Source organism: Elephas maximus, chromosome 2 (genome assembly GCF_024166365.1).
Source record: "Elephas maximus indicus isolate mEleMax1 chromosome 2, mEleMax1 primary haplotype, whole genome shotgun sequence".
Lineage (NCBI taxonomy): Eukaryota > Metazoa > Chordata > Mammalia > Proboscidea > Elephantidae > Elephas > Elephas maximus.
The window spans coordinates 234,189,997-234,210,471 of record NC_064820.1 but is presented as its reverse complement, the minus strand read 5'-3'; the positions used below and the strand labels follow the sequence as shown (position 1 = coordinate 234,210,471).

The 20,475-nt window shown below is 39.0% G+C and overlaps 1 protein-coding gene across 1 annotated transcript; it reads left to right on the top strand.

The window, feature by feature from the left end:
- The first annotated feature begins 5,452 nt into the window (after positions 1-5,452).
- LOC126068546 (putative olfactory receptor 14L1) lies at positions 5,453-11,633 on the top strand. The gene is made up of 2 exons (XM_049871204.1): positions 5,453-5,457; positions 10,679-11,633. The coding sequence occupies exons 1-2, from the start codon at positions 5,453-5,455 to the stop codon at positions 11,631-11,633; spliced, it is 960 nt and encodes a 319-aa protein (XP_049727161.1).
- Positions 11,634-20,475: the final 8,842 nt, after the last annotated feature.

Below are 20,475 nucleotides of genomic sequence, written 5' to 3'. Positions count from 1 at the left end.
AGCCCCTCAGGTTGGAAGACACTCAAAATACGACTGGGAAGAGCTGCCTCCTCAAAGTAGAGCCAAACTTAATGATGTGGATGGAGTCAAGCTTTACAAATCTTGATTTGCCGATGTGGCATGGCTCAAAATGAGATGAAATAGCTGAAAACATCCATTAATAATCAGAACATGGAATGTGTGAAATATGTATCTAGGAATTTGTCAAAAATGAAATGGAATGCATAAACATCAATATCCTAGGCATTAGTGAGCTGAAATAGACTGGTTTGGGCCATTTTGAATCAGACAATTTTTTTATATATAATACTATGCCAGGAATGACAAATAGAAGAGGAATGACTTTTCTTTTGTTGCCAAAAAGAACATTTCAAGATCTATCCTGAAGTACAACGCTGTCCATGATAGGATAATATTCATATGCCTACAAGGAAAACTAGTTAATACGACTATTATTCAAATTTATGCAGAAGCCATTAAAGGCAAAGATGAAGAAATTGACTCCTGCAGTCTGAAATTGATCAAACATGCGATCAGGATGCATTGATAATTACTGGTGATTGGAAAGTGAAAGTTGCAAACAAGAAAAATTGGTAGTTGGAAAACATGGCCTTCATAATAAAAATGATGCTGGAGATCACAGGATAGAATTTTGCAAGACCAACGACTTCTTCATTACAAATACCTTTTTCACCAACATAAATGGCGATGATACATGCGGACTTCATCAGATGGAATACACAGGAATCAAATTGACTACACCTGTGGAAAGAGATGATGGAACAGCTCAATACCATAAGTCAGAACAAGGCCAGGGGCTGACTGTGGAACAGACCATCAATTGCTCACATGCAAGCTCAAGTTGAAGCTGAAGAAAATTAGAACAAGTCTACAAGAGCCAAAGCATGACCTTGAGTATATCCCATCTGAATGTAGAGACCACTTCAAGAATAAATTGCACGCACTGAACACTGATGACGAAGACCAGACAAGTTGTGGGAGGGCATAATACATGAAGAAACCAAGAGGTCATTAGAAAGACAGGAAAGAAAGAAAACACCAAAATGGATGTTAGAAGAGACTCTAAAACATTCTTTTGAATGTCGAGTAGCTAAAGCAAATGAAAGATATGATGAAGTCAAAAAGCTGAACAGAATGTTTCAAAGGGTAGCTCAAAAAGACAAAGTATTAAAATGACGTGTGCTAGGACCTGGAGTTAGAAAACCAAAAGGGAAGAAAACGGGCAACATTTCTCAAGTTGAAAGAACTGAAGAAAAAATTCAAGCCTCAAGTTGCAATATTGAAGGATTCTATGAGCAAAATACTGAATGACACAAGAAGCATCAAAAGAAGATGAGAAGAATAGTCACTGTACCAGAAATAATAGGTCGATGTTCAATTCAGGAGGTGGTATACAATCAAAAACTGGTACTGAAGGGAGAATTCTGAGCTGCACTGAACACACTGGAGAAAAACAAGGCTCCAGGAATTAACAGAATATCAAGCAAGATGTTTCAGCAAACAAATGCAGTGCTGGGAGTGCTCACTTGTCTATGCCAAGAAATTTGGAAGACAGCTGATATCGCTATTGATATCAGATGGATCCTGGCTGAAAGCAGAGAATACCAGAAAGATGTTTTTGTTGTTGTTGTTAGGTGCTGTCAAGTCGGTTCCGACTCGTAGGAACCGTATGCACAACAGGACGAAACACTGCCCGGTCCTGCACCATCCTTACAATCACTGTTATGCTTGAGCTCATTGTTGCAGCCACTGTGTCAATCCACCTTGTTGAGGGTCTTCCTCTTTTCTGCTGACCCTGTACTCTGCCAAGCATGATGTCCTTCTCCAGGGACTCATCCCTCCTGACGACATGTCCAAAGTATGTAAGACGCAGTCTCACCATCCTTGCCTCTAAGGACCATTCTGGCCATACTTCTTCCAAGACAGATTTGTTTGTTCTTTTGGTAGTCCGTGGTATATTCAATATTCTTCACCAACACCACCATTCAAAGGCGTCAACTCTTCTTCAGTCTACCTTATTCATTGTCCAGCTTTCACATGCTTATGACGTTATTGAAAATACCATGGCTTGGGTCAGGTGCACCTTAGTCTTCAGGGTGACATCTTTGCTCTTCAACACTTTGCAGAGGTCCTTTGCAGCAGATTTTATGTTTATCTGTGTTTTAATGACTATGCAAAGGCATTCAACTGTGTGGATCGTAACAAATTATGGACTGCATTGCAAAGAATGGGAATTCCAGAACACTTAATTGTGCTCATGAGGAAACTGTACATAGGTGAAGAGGGACTCATTCAAACAGAACAAGGAGATACAGTGTGGTTTAAAGTCAGCAAAGGTGTGTATCATGGCTGTGTCCTTTCACCATACTTATTCAATCTGTACGCTGAGCAAATAATCTGAGAAGCTGAACTATATGAAGAAGAACGTGGCGTCAGGGTTGGCAGAAGACTCATTAACAACCTGTGTTATGCAGATGACACAACCTCATTTGCTGAAAGTGAAGAGGACTTGAAGCACTTACTGATGAAGATCAAAGACTGCAGCATTCAGCATGGATTACACCTCAACATAAAGGAAGCAAAAATTCTCACAACTGGACCAATAAGCAACATCATGACAAATGGAGAAAAGATTGAAGTTGTCAAGGATTTCATTTTACTCGGGTCCACAATCAACACCCATTGAAGCAGCAACCAAGGAATCAAGTGAAGCAATGCCTTGGGCAAGTCTCGTGCAAAAGACTTCTTTAAAGTGTTAAAATGCAAAGACGTCACTTTAAGGACTAAGGTGTGTCTGACCCAAGCCAGGGTGTATTCAATTGCCTCATATGCATGCAAAAGCTGGGCAATGAATAAGGAAGACCAAAAAAGAATTGATGCCTTTGAATTATGGCGTTGATGATGAATATTGAATATACCATGGAATGCCAAAACAAAAAACATATCTGTCTTATAAGAAGTACAGCCAGAATGCTCCTTAGAAGTAAAAATGGTGAGAATTCGTCTCAAATACTTGGGACATATTATCAAGAGGGATTAGTTGCTGGAGAAGGATAGCATGCTTGGTAAAGTAGAAGGTCAGTGAAAAAGAGGAAGACATTCATCTAGATGGATTGACACAGTGGCTGGAGCAATGGGCTCAAGCATAATAACAATCATGAGAATGGCTCAGGACCAGGCGGTGTCAAGTTCTGTTGTACATAAAGCCTCTATGAGTCAGAGCTGACTCAACAACACCTAAAAACCACAACACATACAAATATAGTATAATTTGTATAATTATTCACAAATTTTGAATATGTAAAGATTATTAAAGTATATCTAAATAAATGGGTAGGTATAACTCCATCATGTTTTGGAAAAATCAGTGTAAGTTTTATCATTTTTCCCAAATTGATCTACAGCTTCAAATATTATCCCAGTCAATATGAATAAAGATACTCCGTTGAAAGTCGATTCTTAACTATGAATGGAATTACCAAGGCCCAAAATATGGAAAGCACTCTCTAGAGAATAAATAATTATCTATATATTATTTTGCTCTACCTGATAAAAACAAGATATTTTTTGCATGTCATCACCAACCTATAGAGATTGACGTAGTACAGTATTAGATTATGGATTGAATGACAGATCAACAGGCTTGAAGAGAGTGCTCAGAAACAAGTCCAAACATACGGACCCCTGATAAATTATAGGGACATATTGGAGACCAGCAAAAAGAAGGGACAATAATAATTGTACCGCAAAATCGTTTATTCATACAGATGAAGATTAAAAATTATATTACATTCAACTCCTACCTCACGTTATTCATAGAAATCAATTCTAGATGGTTTAAAATTACTACATGTCAAAGACAAAACTCTAAAAATGTTGGAAGACAACATACTAGATTACAGTCATGCCTCACTTAAGTTCTGTGAAATAGGACATTGTGTGATTTGGACATTGTGTGAACACCATATTATTTCTTATGGCAACTTTGAGACAGTACAAGTGCTCCTTACTAAGGGACAGAGAGGGCCCAGAGTTCTACTAACTGCCGTGCTGGCTGGGTCGGTGTATGTATTCTGGTGGAGTGAAGGCATGGTAAGCTGAGCTGGCAGAACCCAGGGGCTGGACATTTAGGCGAGGTCCTTGGGCGGTCAGGAAGGCATTAGGCCTTTTGGAGACCCAGGCAGTCTTGCAGGCTGAGGGTGAGGTATCGGGGTGCAGGGCAAGCTCATGGTAGTTTCCTTAAGCACCAGCTGGTCCGAAGCTACATCTGTCCGGTTCTTCAATTGAGATTTCTGAATTTATGGGGCCAGGGACTTACATGCAAAATATAAAACAAAACAAACAAGCAACTAAGTGAGGGATTCACATAAAAAATACACTAAAATTGAGAATTCCTTTATCAAAAACATTTTAAAGAAATGGCAAACCACAAATTGGAAGAAAATATCTACAGCCCATATAACAATGAATTAATGTTCATAATGTCTACATAATTCCTACATATTGAATTAAAAAATTAAAATAAGGAAAATATTTGAACAGCAGTGCTCTACAGAATATGGAAATCAAAATGGCCATTCAATCCATGTGGAAAATGAGAAAGGAAGGGGATTAAATGAGAAAGTGTGCTGGATAAGAGTGAGAATATCTAAGTGTATAGGCCGTGTTAGTAAGTTTTGCTTTTAATCGCAAAGAAATATACTGAAGGTTCTTAAGATCAAGAATATCACAAGAAGTTTTGTATTTTGGAAATGTACTCTTTATGTAATGAACGGATTTGGTACAGGAAGGGCTGTGAGTAGGGCAAGAATATAACCATGAGAAGAGACTATTAGAAAATATTAAGAATCTGAACCCAGTCTGAGTTTCTCCAGTTGTCTTTATGGCTGTTTTGCAAATATAATGATTGATTGTTCCCCCGTTCACTTTCTGAACAAGTGTTCTACCTAACTGAACCTCTGGGTGTGTGGAAAATTATACTATTCAATTAATTCTCTTTTTAGTTTTATCCCATGTCACAAAAAACTGAAAGTTGTTGCTATCCACTGGGATTAATCAAAGGCCTACTTTGCTAGTTGTCCTCAAAGGACATGTTTGAAATATAAAGAACCTTGTCTCCAGAGGCTTTAGAAATATGAAAAGTTTCTCTCACTGTATCTTAGTTATTAACCACCATTTTACTACAGAGATTGTTAATCATAGCTAAATTGAAGCCAGATGGATTACCCACCAGGTTTATCTTTCCATGCCAGGAAGAAGTGGAAGATATTTGTAATTTTAATTTAAGAACTTAATCTACATTATGAGATCAAGACATTTTTAAAAATTTTATCTGACTTAAATTTTGAATCATAAAAAGAAAGAAGAGCTTGAAATTGTGAACCAACTGAAGTTGTTTAATGGCCAAGCTCAGCAGAAATCAGCCCAAACCATGCAGTAAGTTTTAGTTGAATAATATACCATAACTTTGGGAAATGAAACTGTAAAAATGTTATTTCATTGTTCGATCAAGAGATTGCACATACAGAATCACATATCATTGACTGACAAAGTTTAAAGGAAAAGAAACATGGATAATTTAAAATCTGCACACAATTATTTCATTCGTGTGATAGTGGGCTTGGGATCTGGAAGTGAGCAAGTGTACACTTGGTCGTGAAGCTTCTCAGGCACAGGGACCCTGGGTCCAAAGGACCCGTTCTGCTCCGATGCTGCTTTCTTGGTGGTATGAGGTCCCCTTGTCTCTCTGCTCACTTCTCTCTTTTATATCTCAAAAAGACTGGCTTAAGACGGTATCTAATCTTGCAGATCTCATCAATATAACTGCCCATAATCCATCTCATCTCTTCATAGTGATAAGATTTATAACATATAGGGAAATCATATAAAATGGTGGACAATCACACAATACTTGGACTCATGGCTCAGCTAAGTTGACAGATATTTTGGGGGGACACAATTCCATCCATGACAGTCGTCCAGAGTGGGGAGTGGTGAAAGGACAGTGCATCTACAATAGGTATGAGAAATGTTTTGGGCGTGCTGGAAACGTTTTGTGTCCTGATTGAGATGGCGGTTTTGTGGGCATATACAACGCCTAACAACTCACTAAACTGTTCAATTTAAATTGATACAGTTTATTGTATATAAAATATTGCTACATAAATTGATAAGGGGAAAATCTATTGGAGAGTTTGGCTTGACACACTATAGACGTCCCGGAGCTAAGCCCAGATGCCCTTTTACTACAATAAAAACACAAAAAATACCAAATGAAATAGGAGATAGGCCTTAGGAAAGACTTGAAATTACTCAAAAAGTTTAGGCATCTGGAATACGTGCTCTATATTCCATGTTTTATTTCAGTATTGAAGATAAACTCTGAAGACTAGGACTTAGAGCAAAAAGGTCAGATTGACCTGAATCAGCAGTCTATTTTCTAGGCAGTCCACACACATAACCTGATTATACCATGAATACTTTTGTCCAGCTGCCTTTTCCTGTGTGGTTCTCATTTACAAAATGCCAATCTAAACATTATCTGGCAAAATACTCCTCAGAGCTGTCTCAGGAAAAAACAACTTTCAGTGCCCTCAGTGAGACAGAGTCATAATATGGTGACACTTGTTGTAGGGAAAAAACATCACAAAGTTTAGTAAAGCAAAATGAAAGTTTTATTCAGCATATATTCAAAAAGGCAAAAGTGGGAAGCAGACAAGCATACTGTCAGAGCCATGTCTGCACAAGCCCAAGGAAATACTACAGAACAGACAAAAGTGGGAAAATGGACCAGAGTACGGCTATAGCCACATCTGCCTGAGTCAAGGAAATATTACAGAATAAGCAAGAATGGGAAAACGGACAAGCATGCTGCTAGAGCCATGTCTGCCTGAGTGCAAGGAATGTTACAGAATTATCAGTATATACTAACCTTACAAATGGGCAAAATCATTGAAAGCTTCACCTTTTCACAGTTTGGCTAAAAACTGTGACCCTACATCTTGAACTGTCTTTCTTAACAATCTTTGGTACAGGCTTCAGTAAGGACAGGGAGGAGGGTCTTCATTGGTCCAACAAATTTTCTATTCACTAAATGCTAATAGAAAAAGATAAGAGTGGAAACTCTTTCGTGTTCTGTTTGATTGGCTTATCTGGAAGATTCCCTAAAAGATATTTTCCAAGAATATCCTAGCTAATGTCTTTATGCCTCAGGGCCCAGTTATGAGTCCTCGTGAGTCCAGCTCCAGCTGGGTCACATTCCCTATGCTCAAGGACAGGGAATAATGACTCCAGTATTATTTCCTAAATCAATCTAATACCTGACTTTAATCTGGATTTCTAGACTAACAGCTGTGTTTTTTGAGAAAAACATGTTTTTCCCTGGTGGTCAAAACCAGGATGTGAAACTGGAACAGGCTGCTCAGCCCTATCCTGACCAGAACCTGCACCATTATTTTCCCTTCCGTAGCCTGTCTCTGTCTCCAGGTATGATTTTGCTGTTAGCTCCTCTAAAAGTTAAAAGTTAACCAATGTTTCCCCTAAGACCCTGGAAAAACAAGTGATACCGATCTAAGCCTGTCAAACAGGACGATGTTCACCAGGATGGCATCAGCCACCCCCTGGGCTGATGGGACAATGGCAGGAAAAGATCAACATGTTTGAGATGTGACCACTGAAACCACATGGGAAGAGAATGGACATTCTATAAGTTCCTAAAACCCATGCCCCTCTTTCCCTACAAAACCCCAGTTTGCCTCCAGTTTCCTGAGACAGACAGGTTTAGGAGGAGATCATTCCCCCCCGTCTCCATATATCGGCATATATAATAAAGCTCTGCTACCCACCTCCACCTCACCCTGTCTGAAGAATTGGCTGTTTGCGGCTGGTGGCTCTAACTCGTGAAATTGCGGTAACAAAACCATATAATCGAGGGGCCTTAACCAAGTGACATTTTGCACCCCTCAAAATACTCAGGAAGAGTGTTGTCTGGGTGCTGTGGCCAACAAGATATTTTTGCAAGACAGACAAAGAAAATGCATGTAAGCTTCTTGTGACCGTGATCTAAGCATCCTGTGAAACTACCCATAATCACTAACTATCCTATTAATAATCAGTGACCAACCAGAGTGTGATTATCACAGTACTCACCGCTTTTCCTGTGATTGCCCTCCCTATGGTTTGACTCCTCTTTTCACCCCATAAGAATGCTTGTATGAGGAAACTGCCCCAGGACTACCTGGTTCCATTTTCAATGGGCTATGTAATTCCCCAATTGCAACTGTTTTAAACCCCTAATAAACCTGTTTTAACTTGAAACAGCAGTTAAGTTTTCTCTACAACAGAGCCTAACTCAGATATACCTTCTCCCAGCCTTCTATAACAACTGTGGGAAAATGAACTTGGTTTGGCCGTTTCTCTCTGATTTCTAAAAATAGCCCTTGGAATTTCTCAGCAATCCAAGGTGTCCTTGTCTTTCTAAAACAGCCAGGCAACACTTAAACATGTGTAAATGAATTGGGAGTTCCCAACTCATCACCTTGGCAACAGACCTCTGGAAGATAGGGGGGCATTATGAGGCTACACCCTATTCCCCCACGCCCCCTGCCCTGAGGCCTGATGTTGGGCAGCAGGGTTAAAAAGATATTTTCTGGTTTGGTGCCAACATGTCTGACCACCCACTCTTCCAGTGATCAGGTGGGCATGCAGTGGGTCATGTAGGCTTTGATGGGTATAAAAATAGCTGCTGGAGGGACCTCAGAGTTCTTCATCAAGTATGTCAAGTGGAGACATGCATAGAAGAGTTCTCCCTTTCCATCCACCGAGTCACTTTCCAGAAGGCAGCTGGAACAGACTTGTGAAACTGTCCCTTTAGGAGTCCCTCAACTACGATTCTCCATAGAGCACTGATAGCAGAAGTTTTCAGCCTACCTAAATCAGCCTGCCTGGACTGGGGGAACAGCAGAAGGCAGGCCCCCTTAAGTCCCTCATCTAAAGTACAAAGTAGGGTATGCATAGAGGAGTCATCATCTCTGCCCGGAGAGTCTTCTCAAGTCAGGGGAATGCTCACATATGTATCTGTGTTTGTCGTGGTGTGCTATCTGCTTCTTTTGTAAGTAATAAAACTACTTTCAAAGTACTAACACTGTGGGAGCATCTAACGTGTTCAGGCTCAGATTGGAAGGAGTGATATTCACGGAGGAGTTACTACCAGTGTTTGACTCCCTTTTAGTAAGGACCGCCTGGCTATTTAGAAATCTGGGACAACCTATGTCTTGCAACAACACAAAGCAGGATCTCCTAGATGAAATCCAGTGTCACTAGTGGATTTATCACATCAGATTGCTGGTACTATTTTACTGTTTATTCTTCATTAGGTTGTGTAAGTTTTGAATCATTCTAGAACTGTTTCTTATGACATGCTCTACTCTCAGAGTTATCATTATTCCTGTTACAGAAAGTACTTAGTAAATGACTCTGGATTTTGTCCAGTAAGGTTGTAAGTACTGTTACTGCAAATTGGGGATTTGAGCCGCCTGCCGCAAGCCAATAGTGAGACAGGAGGAGGTAAGCAGCAAGAGGGCTTTGCTGAACACCGTGTTCAAGAGACAGAGGGGGCAAAGTTTCCCCCAGATTCTGTCTGCCCCAAGAGGGCTACAAAAGGGTTTTATAGGGAGTGGTTCAGGGTTTAGAAATTCCCAGGAATGTTGATTCTTCTTTGAGGGGGACGTAATTACGAAGCGACTTATCGTTGATGTCTTGCAGGCCTCTTCAGGCCATCCTGGTTTCGGTCACTGGATGGGTCTGGATTTTCCTCAATTATCTCGGGTGCTGATGGTATCACCCATCGTTTTTGTCACCTCGGAGAGAAACATGGTTTAATGAACAACAAAAATCTTGATTACCTTGTTTTTCTACAATGGAATTTGTTTTTCTACAATGTAACAATCGTGAGACAGATTCCAAAGCAAATAATCAACGTTTTCAAAGACTAAAGATTTTAGTCACAGCTTATACAGCTTAAACTAGAAAATATATGCTCTCTTATTTTAATACTAAAACACTACAGAAAATGTATTTTCTCTACTTCAGTACTATCTCTCTGAATAGTTATAGAATGAGATTTCCAAATTGCTAACACCACTTTGCCTTTATTTTACTAAAATTAGAGGGAATGATGGCAAACTATTTTCAATGCTATACTTAAATACAGAAGGGGCAAATAATAAGCTTCAAAATAAATATGCAAGTTAAATGGATGGGAATAATATTAATATTCACTTTTTCTCCAAGCATGTATGCAATCCTCTCTACTTTTATTACTACTATATCTTCTTTGTTGTTGATTACTTCATGGTTGTTATCACCCCTCTCTTTTATTTTGCATTTTAATTGTATCTCTTCTTCACACATTTGATGCCAAGGCATGTTTACTGAGAATATGCTCTGTAAAAAACACTACACTGTCATTGAGATTCAGGTTTAGAAACATTGCACTGATGTTTCATCTGAGTGATAGTTATCTAATTCTCATAGATTCAGTTGATTCAGAAACATAATTTTGAGTAGCCACATTTAACTAAACCAGAAAAACCAAACCCACTGCTGCCACATTTAACTAGATAATCTAATTTTCTTTCTACTCTATTATTTTTATAAGAAGAAATGGAATAACAACAAATGGCCTAAACAGAACTGAAGTTACAGAATTTCTCCTGACGGGATTTTCAGACTCCTTGAAGGTTCAGAACTTACATGCCGTTCTTTCCTTATTTGTTTACCTGGCAGCTCTCATGGGGAACCTTTTAATCATGCTTACTGCTCTGGATGCCCACCTCCAAACCCCGATGTATTTCTTTTTGAGAAACTTATCTTTCATAGATTTTTTCTACATCTCTGTCACAGTTCCCAAATCCATCATCAATTCCTTGGCCCATAATACCTCCATTTCTTTCTTTGGGTGTGCTGTACAAGCCTTCTTTTTTGTTGACTTGGCATCTACTGAGACAGCCATTCTTACAGTGATGTCCTATGACCGTTATATGGCCATCTGCCAGCCCTTACACTATGAGGTCATCATGAACCAAGGCATCTGTGTGAGGAGGATGGTCATGTCATGGCTCAGTGGGATGATATGTGGGTTCATGCATGTGGCAGCAACATTCTCATTACCCTTCTGTGGGTCCAATGTAGTACATCAATTTTTCTGTGATATCCCACAGCTCTTGAGCCTTTTAGATTCCAATGTAATCATTATTGAAATTGGAGTCATGGTTTTTATTACAAGTCTCGTAGTAGTCTGTTTTGTTTCCATTACTTTCTCTTATGTGTCTATTTTTTCTACCATCCTGAGGATTCCATCCAAGGAGGGTAGATCAAAATCATTTTCTACCTGCATTCCACATCTTTTGGTTTTAACACTCTTTATGATATCTGGTAGCATTGCGTATGTCAAGCCAATTTCAAATTCTCCCTCAACATTAGATCTTCTCCTGTCTGTGTTCTACACAGTCATACCCCCCACCCTGAATCCTATCATCTACAGTCTGAGGAACAAAGACATTAAGGAAGCCCTGAGAAGGCAGTATGGTATGCTTCATAGGTATTTTGACTAGAGACCACTCAGAACTCCGGAATTCTTTTCTAAACAATGTGTTAGCTTAATAAGCTTAGATTTTTCAATGATTGCTGTACTTTGTCTTGGTTCTTCCCTGAAATGCCGCTGTCCTCTAGGGATTGTCTCCATGTTGTTGTTGCCAGTTGCCGTCTAGTTGGCTCTGACTCATGGCGACCTTATGTTTAACAGAACTAAATCTTGTCCAGGCCTGTGACGTCCTCATGGTCATTGGTATGTTTGAGTCCATTGTTGTGGCTATCGTCTTAATCTATCTCATTGAGTGTTTCCCTCATTTTTGATGACCTCAAGTTTACCAAACATGGCATCCTTTTCTAGAGATTGATCTTTCCTAGAGTTGTGTCACACACATGTGATTGCTATGTGTCATATTCAACTCAATGGCAAGGTTTGGATATGACACACAGATATGAAATAAATGAAACAAAGTTTATGCCCTTAGCTTAAATCCCAGTGGAGGCAGACAGAAATAAATACCAAACACAATAAAGTATGCAACCGTTTATTATGACACAAGGTAACTCTAGAGGCAGGAAGAGGATAGAGCAGAGTAAGAGTGTTGGGAACGCTTCAGTAATATTACAAATTTAAAATGATGGTGAAGGTCGGCCTCATCGATACTGTAAAAGTTGAATGAAGATGTGCATGTGGGGAAGGAGATGATTGTGCATATATCAGAATGAGCCGTCCAGGGAGTGCTGGGCTTTCTCTCACCTCTCCAGCATGTTCAGGGAACAGAAAGATCCTTGTAGGTACGTGCAGCTGGAGTGGAGTAAGATAAGGAGAGGGTATTAGATGATAAAGTCGGAGAAAAAGTGGGTAAGATCATGTAGAGCTTTGAGGACAATATTAAGAGTCTTAACATTCACTTTGTATGGAGTTTCCTGGGACTCTTACAACAAAACGCCACAAAATGAATGCCTTTAAACAATAGAAATTTATTGCCCCATATTTGGAGGCTACTAATCCAAATACAATATGTTGGAGGGGGTCACATTTTCTCTAAAGACTCTAAGGGAAGATCCTTTCTTATTTCTCTCTGCTTCTGATAGCCCCAGGCATTCCTTGGCAGGCATCTCCACATGGCCATCTCTCCTCTGGCTGTCTCTCTGTCCTTTTTTCCTCATTTCTAGGGCACCATTCAGGTCAGATTAGGGACTATCCTACTCCAGTAGGACTGATAGCTCTTCATAGATGCTTGTGGTATCTAAGGTTGCATGTCAACTTAGCTGCATTCCATTTCATTTTTGATGACTTACAATTTTACTACATTCTTAATTTGTAAATACCAATTTCTGATTATTAACGGATGTTTGAAGCTGTCTCTTCTCATTTTGAGACGTGCCATGTCAGCAAATGAAGGTCCCGAAAGCTTGACTTCATCCACGTCATTAAGGTTGACTTTATTTTGAGGAAGGAGCTCTTCCCCAGTCATATTTTGAGGGGGCTCATCATCTGGCACTATATCAGACAATGTCCCACTGCTCTTCATAAGATTTTCACTGGTCAATATTTTCAGAAGTAGATGCCAGGAACGTCTTCATAATCTGTCTTAGTCTGGAAGCTCCACTGAAACCTGTCCACAAAGGGTGACCCTGCTGGTATTAGAAATACCAGTGGCAAAGTTTCCAGCATCACAGCAACACACAAGTCACCACAATATGACAAACTGACAGACATGAGGTGGTATATATATACATACAGATAGATATAGACATAGGTATATAGTTTTTTTATATAGTTATACATATTATAACTATATATTTAGAAAGAATATATATGAATATATATATAGAGAGAGAGAGAGACAGAGATTTTGAGGAATTAGCTCATGCAGTTGTGGAGGTTGGCAAGTCCAAAATCTGTAGGTGACAGACAGGCTGGAGATCCTGGCAGTATTGTTTCTCCACACTGGTAATTTAGGTTGGAAGGGACCAAGAGGAATTCTGGCAAGATTTATACTCATAGTATGGAGGCAGAATAAGCCTTCGGGAATTCCCCAGTTTTGCTCTTAAGGTCTTCAACTCATTGAATGAGGCCCAACTACATTATTAGAAGGTAGTTTGTTTACTTAAGGTCAACTGACTTAATCACAGGTAAATATTTCATAACAAAATCTAAACCAGTCCTTGATCAAACAACTGGGCACCACAGTCTTGCCAAGTTGAACATAAAATTAACCATCACAGGGGTGGAGGAATAAAAACATGCTTCTTTCTTGATGGGAGACCCAGCTGATAGGAAAATGTTAATACTATAAGGGAATAAGTAGTGGATTTCTGTAGCAATGTCCTTGAGTAAATTAAAGGAAAATAGAAGATATCAAGAGCACACATGGGAAGATTTTCTTTAAAGAGGAACAAAGAGCATTAATGTGTGCCTAGAATATCAGCAGCATGAAAAGAGCAATTGAGTTTGTATATTAGTTTCCTAGGGCTGTTATAACAAATTTCCAGAAAGTGGGTAGTTTAAAATGACAGAAATGTATCGTTTCACAGTTCTGGAACATATGAGTTCAAATTCAGAATATTGACAAGGCCATGTTCTCTCCAAAATTTCTAGGGGAAAATTCTGTCTTGTGTTTCCCAGATTCTTGTAGCGCAAGACACCCTTTGCCTTGAAGCTGCAGCATAACTCTATGGTTACATCACCATCTTCCCTTTGTGTCTCTCCTCCTTTTTTATAAGGACACTAATAATCATATTGAATTAGGTCTCTCTCTACTACAATATGACCTCATCTCGTTGTTGTTCTTTGTTGCCGTGGAATGGGTTCCGACTCACAGCAACTCCACGTGTGCAGAGTAGCACTATACTACATAGGATTTTCAAGGCTGTAAACTTTCAGAAGAAGTTCGCCAGGCCTTACTTCTGAGGGGCCTCTGGGTGGGTTTGAACTGCCAACCTTTTGACTAGTAGTCCAGTGCTTAAACACCTGAGCCACCCAAGGTCTCCCAAACTCTTGTTAACTGATAACATCTTCAAGACCCTATTTCCAAACAAGCTCACATTAACAGATACAGAGCATTAGGACTTCAATACATCTTTTTGGGGAACAGAGCTCAATCCATAACAGTTACCCTCTGGCCTCCCAAAATTCATGTCCCTTCCATGTGCAAAATGCATTTATCCCCATGCCAACATCTCCAAAAGTCTTAATCCATTCTAATATCAGCTATAAGCCCCAAATCTTCCTTTATCATCCAAATGAGGTATTGATGAGATTCTGGGTGTGGGCCATCCTGGGGCAAATTCCTCACCATCTGTGGACCTCTGAAACATAAATACAAGTTACCTGAGTCATGTCCTACAATGGTAGGACAGATATAGGGTAGACAGTCCCATTCCAAAAGGGAGAAATTGGAGAGAAATAAGGGATCATGGGTTTTAAACAATTATAAATCCCAGCAGGACACATTTCGTTAACTTTGAAGGCTTCAGAATAATCCTCTTTGGCTTTATGTCCTGTCCTTCTAGCTAATCAGTGCAGTAACCCCACACCCTGGATCCAAGGAGGTGGCCCTGCATTCTGGAACTGAGGAGGTTGCCTCCCCAACTCCCAGGCTTCTGTCCTGTGGGTCTATGGTGGCAGTGGCATCTCAGCCATCTTCTGAACTTCCCTCTGGATTATTCTTTACTTTGCTTAATTAGAGGAAAACAGATGTTTGCAGTTAAGTAAATCTATTGGCCCACTTCCTGCCATTTGAATCCCAACAGTCCAACAGCCTTCCTTCATTTCATCCCATCTGTGTCACCTTTAGTCCAAGCTGGGAGCCTTTTTGCTGAGATGGTTGATTGGGTTCGTATGTCATATTCTAATCTCTTTAGTAAACAAATGCTTGGTGTTCTTGCCAAAGCATACTTTCTCAATTTTTACAATATAGATAGGCTGATATTTTCCCATCTTCAAGTTCTGGTTTCTTTTTGATTGATATTTTATTCATCAGATTTTATCTTTCCTATCATATTCGGCTATAAGCAGCAAGGAGAAACCAGGCATCCTCTCCCACATTTTGCTTAGAATGTCGTCATCTAAATATCTGGTTTCTTCCCTTACAACATCTACTTTCCACACAATGTAAGTACATGATTAAACCAAGTTCTTTGCCAATTTACAAGGATTGCCTTTCCTTTGTGCCCAAAATAACATGCTCATTATGTCCTCTTAAGGCCTCACCTGCAGCATATTTAACATCCACATTTCTGACAACACTTTCTTTAAGGCAGCCTAGGCTTTTATTATCAAGTACATCATAACCCTTCTAGCTTCGCCCATTACCCAATTCCAGAAGCAATTCTGTATTTTTGATTATTTGTCACAGCAGTAGTCCACTTGTCAGTACCAGAATCTGTACTAGTTGCCAAAACCGTTTGTTACGAGGCTCATGCTAGGAATCAGCAAAGGCAAGGAGACATTGTGTTCACAAAGTGCAGGGGCTAGCAGACGGCAGCACAGAGATCATATGCCATGAACTCCAGAAGGACACATTCATGGCCCCCAACCCAGTGTGTTAAAGAACTTCACCACAAAGCCCACAAAACTGATGGACTTGTCTTGGCCTTGAAAGCTAAACAGCATCTCAGGAGCAAAGGACATCATATGGGAGGGGTCAATCATGGAGAAATGAATGAGGAAGAAGTATGTGGGAGTATGGAGGTCAGGGTCTACTCGAGACACCAGAATGATGGACCCGTTATCCACTAACTCAGGATGTAAAAGGATGAGATGATTAATGAAAGGATTTCTTCAGCAAAGGCTTGTCTAAGAATCTGACCAGGATGAAATACCCCCTGAATTGCCATTGATTATTTCCAGTGCATCGTGAAATAAGCATCAATAGTGAATCGGAGCCTCAGTCTATATAACATGATTGGAAAATCCAATGTTTTCATCTAGAACCAACTCTACTGAGTAGTATTAATGCTTTAACAGTTTTCGTGTTATTATTTTACACTGAAAATTGCTCAAATAATATGAATGAGAGCAACTCCTATGCCTCTACATTTATAAAAGCAAGCATATAAGGTAGCGCTTGTTGAATTAAGTAAGGAAATGACTGTGAACTTACGATCGAGAGGTCAGATGATAATGTTTTGTAGACAGATTATATACTTGCTGTGTGATGTTGGATGCATTCATTTTGACCATTCATGTCTCTTTTTCCCTGTAAATAAAATAGGACAAATAATTCTATATATGTCATAAAGTTTTTCCAAAATCACATTCAATAAAAAAAAAAAATCCTGCAAAAAACTTAGCTCATACCTGCCACAATATATTCTCTCCATAAAGGTAGCTGTTACTATTATTGTTATTATTATAACATAATTATTATATAATTCTCCTCTTTGAACTGTATAACTTAAAAAATTCCAATTTTAAAAAATATAATTTTATTGTGTTTTTGGTGGACACTTAAAAGCAAATTAGGTTCCCATTCGACAATTTTTCACAAATTATGCAATGAAATTGGTTTAATTTTTTATAATGCGTCAACATTCCCTTTAATTGTGCAGTTTGTTCTGTTTCCAGTACTTTAGTTTCCTTGTCCCATTGTCTTCCCATCTTTGCTTTAGAGTAATCATTGAACTTTTGGTTTCATATAGACGTTTTTTTAATGCAGCACCATACTCAGGGATAATATTCTTTAAGTTTGTGTGCCAGTTGGTTATTTTGATAAATGGTGACCTCATGGGATAGTTCCGGTTCAAAGTTTAAAGAGTATCTCAGAATGATAGTCTCAGGGAGTCCTCCAAGTCTAGATGTTTTAAGAATTTGAGTTCTGGGAAACATGGCACCATATCATCCCTGTACAGCAAAGACTCCAAAAAGTAAGTGATACAGTTAAATTGTCAGTCCTGGAATCTTAAGCAGCAAATGAGAGAATAAAGAACCCAACCAAGCACTGAGTAGGAGGCTGACAGAAAACATAGAACAAGGAGAACTGCAGAGATGAGACCCCCTGCAAGCTGAAGCAGCACAGCCATCTTGGACCCCTCAGTCACCAATAGCTGTGGACAAGGAGTACGGAAAGGCAACTTCCCAGAGCTCTCAGCAGGAGACTGAGCAATAACTGAGTGACTGACTCTGCCCACCTGGGCAAGGTGGTTAGAAGTATCATGCCCATGGGCAAGCAAATGACAAAGAATGCCCAGCCCACCTGCCCAGGTGTAACAAAATCAAACAAACCAGAAAAAAAGACAAAACAAACAAATCTACAATCAGTAAATGGAGAAAATAATTCCTGAATGTCCCAAAGACAGCAGACAATATCAAAACATATTTAAAAAAAAAAAAAGGACAGGATGGCTCCAGAAAGCACCCAAAAATAAAACACCAGATGACCTTCCAGTAGAAGAAGAGGTACTGAAACTACCAGATAGGAAATTCAAAACCCTAATGTTCAGGGCTCTTCAAGAGATGAAGGAAATCACAGACAAACAGAAGCAAAAAATAGACAAAATCATGGAAAAGACAGACAAAATCATGGAAGAAGCAAACAAAACAATGGAAGAATTCAAGAAAATAATATAGAAAAAATATCAAAATAAACAAACGACTAGAAAGCATACAAAAACAGCAATTAGAAATCCAAAAGATAAACAAAAAGATACTAGAAATGGACAGTGCCATAGGTTTTAGGAAAAAATTTGAAACAATGGAAGGCAGGTTCAGCAAAATTGAAGACAAATCCTTGGATACCACTTTGAGGAAAAATCAGAGAAAAGAATGAAGAAAAATGAAAAAACTCTGAGAACAACATGGGATACAATCAACAGCAGAAATTTGCATCTGATCAGAGTTTCAGGATGGGGGAGAAAAGGGAAAACACAGAGAGGATCACTGAAGATTTACTGACAGAAAACTTCCCTAATATGAAAGATGAAAAGCTGACCATCTAAGAAGCTCGACGAACTCCATATAGGGTAGCCTTCTAAAGAAAAACACCCAGACATATCATAACCACATTCACTGAAACCAAAGACAGCAAAGAATCATGAGAGCAACTTGAGAAAAATGAAAAGTCACATACAGAGAGGAAACAACAAGACAAAGCTCTGATTACTTGGCAGAAACCACGCAGGCAAGAAGGCAATGGGATGACATATATAAAATCTTGAAAGAAAAAAAAATTGCCGATAAGAGTAATATTACCTGCAAAACTTTTGCTCAGATATGATGGCAAAATTAGGACATTTCCCAATAAGCAGAAATTAAGGGAATATGTAAAAAACAAATCAAACTTATAAGAATTTTTAAAGGGAGTCCTACAGTTAGAGAACCAACATCAGGCAACAGCCTGACTCTAGGATGCAAGACTACATCAGCCAGATACCAACCTAGGTGATGAATTCTCAAGGATAAAACAAAACTAAAAAGTTTACAGCAGGGAGCCAGAGATGTCAATCTGTAAATGACAACAATGTCAGAACAATAAATGGTGTAGTTAGAGAACTTTCAAATGGAGAGGAAGTCAAGGCAATACTGAGCAATAAAAGACTGGTTCAAACCTAGGAAGACAGGGATGAATTTTAACGTAACCACAAAGAAAGTTAATAAACCTACTCATCAAAATAAAAATATAAAGTGTCAGTAAATACAAAATCTATGAAAATGAAATAAATGAAAAAAAGAAAATCCACAAAAGGAATTCAGCACAGGAGACTAACAGGAGCAAAAAAAAGTCAGCACAACAACAACAACAAAAAACACTACAAAATGACAGCAATAAACTCACACCTGTGAATAATCACACTGAATGTAAATAGCTTAAGTGCACTCATAAGAGACCGAGCGTGACAGAATGGATAAAAAGACAGGGCCCATCAATATGCGGTCTACAAGAGACACGCCTTAGAAACAAAGACACAAATATCATAAAAATCAAAGGGTGGAAAAAAATATATATATCAAAGAAACAGCAACCAAAAAAGAGCAAGAATGGCAATACTAATCTCAGATAAAATACACTTTAAAAGAAAATCCACAATAAAAGACAAAGAAGGACATTATGCAATGTTTAAAGAGACATTCCACCATGAAGACAGAACAATAATAAATGACTATGCACTCAATGGCACAGGCTCCAAAATACATAAAACAAACTCTATCAGCACTGAAAAGAGAATTTGACAGTTCCACAATAATACTAGGAGAATTCAACACACTACTCTCGGTAAATGACAGAACATCTAGAAAGAAACTCAACAAAGATACAGAAGATCTAAAGGCCACAATCAACCAACTTGACCTCACAGACATCTAGAACACTCCACTCAACAGCAGCTAAGTACACATTCTTTTCCCGTGCACATGAAACATTTTCCAGTTAGATCACATCTTAGGCCACAAAACAACCTTCACAAAATCCAAAACATTGAGATAATACGAAGTATCTTCACTGATCACAATGCTATAAAAGTAGAAATTAATAATGGAAAGAGGAAGAAAAAAAATACATGGAAACTGAATACCACCCTGCTTAAAAACTACTGGGTAAAACCATCCCTGAAGCCCACTCTTCAGACAAAAATATGACTGGGCTATAAAACATAAAATAAAACCCTTGAAGAGTGTGCTTCTTAGTTCAAGCAGACAGCTGAGGCCAAATGGGCAGCTCCTCTCTAGAGGCAGGATGAGAAGGCAGGAAGGGACAGGAGCTGGTTGGGTAGACATGGGGAACCATGGGCATAAAGGGGGAGTGTCCTGTCACATTATAGGGATTGCAATTAGTGTCACATAACAATATGTGTATAAATTTTTGTATAATAAATTGAGTTGAGGTGTAAACTTTTACCTAAAGAGTAATAAAATAATAATAT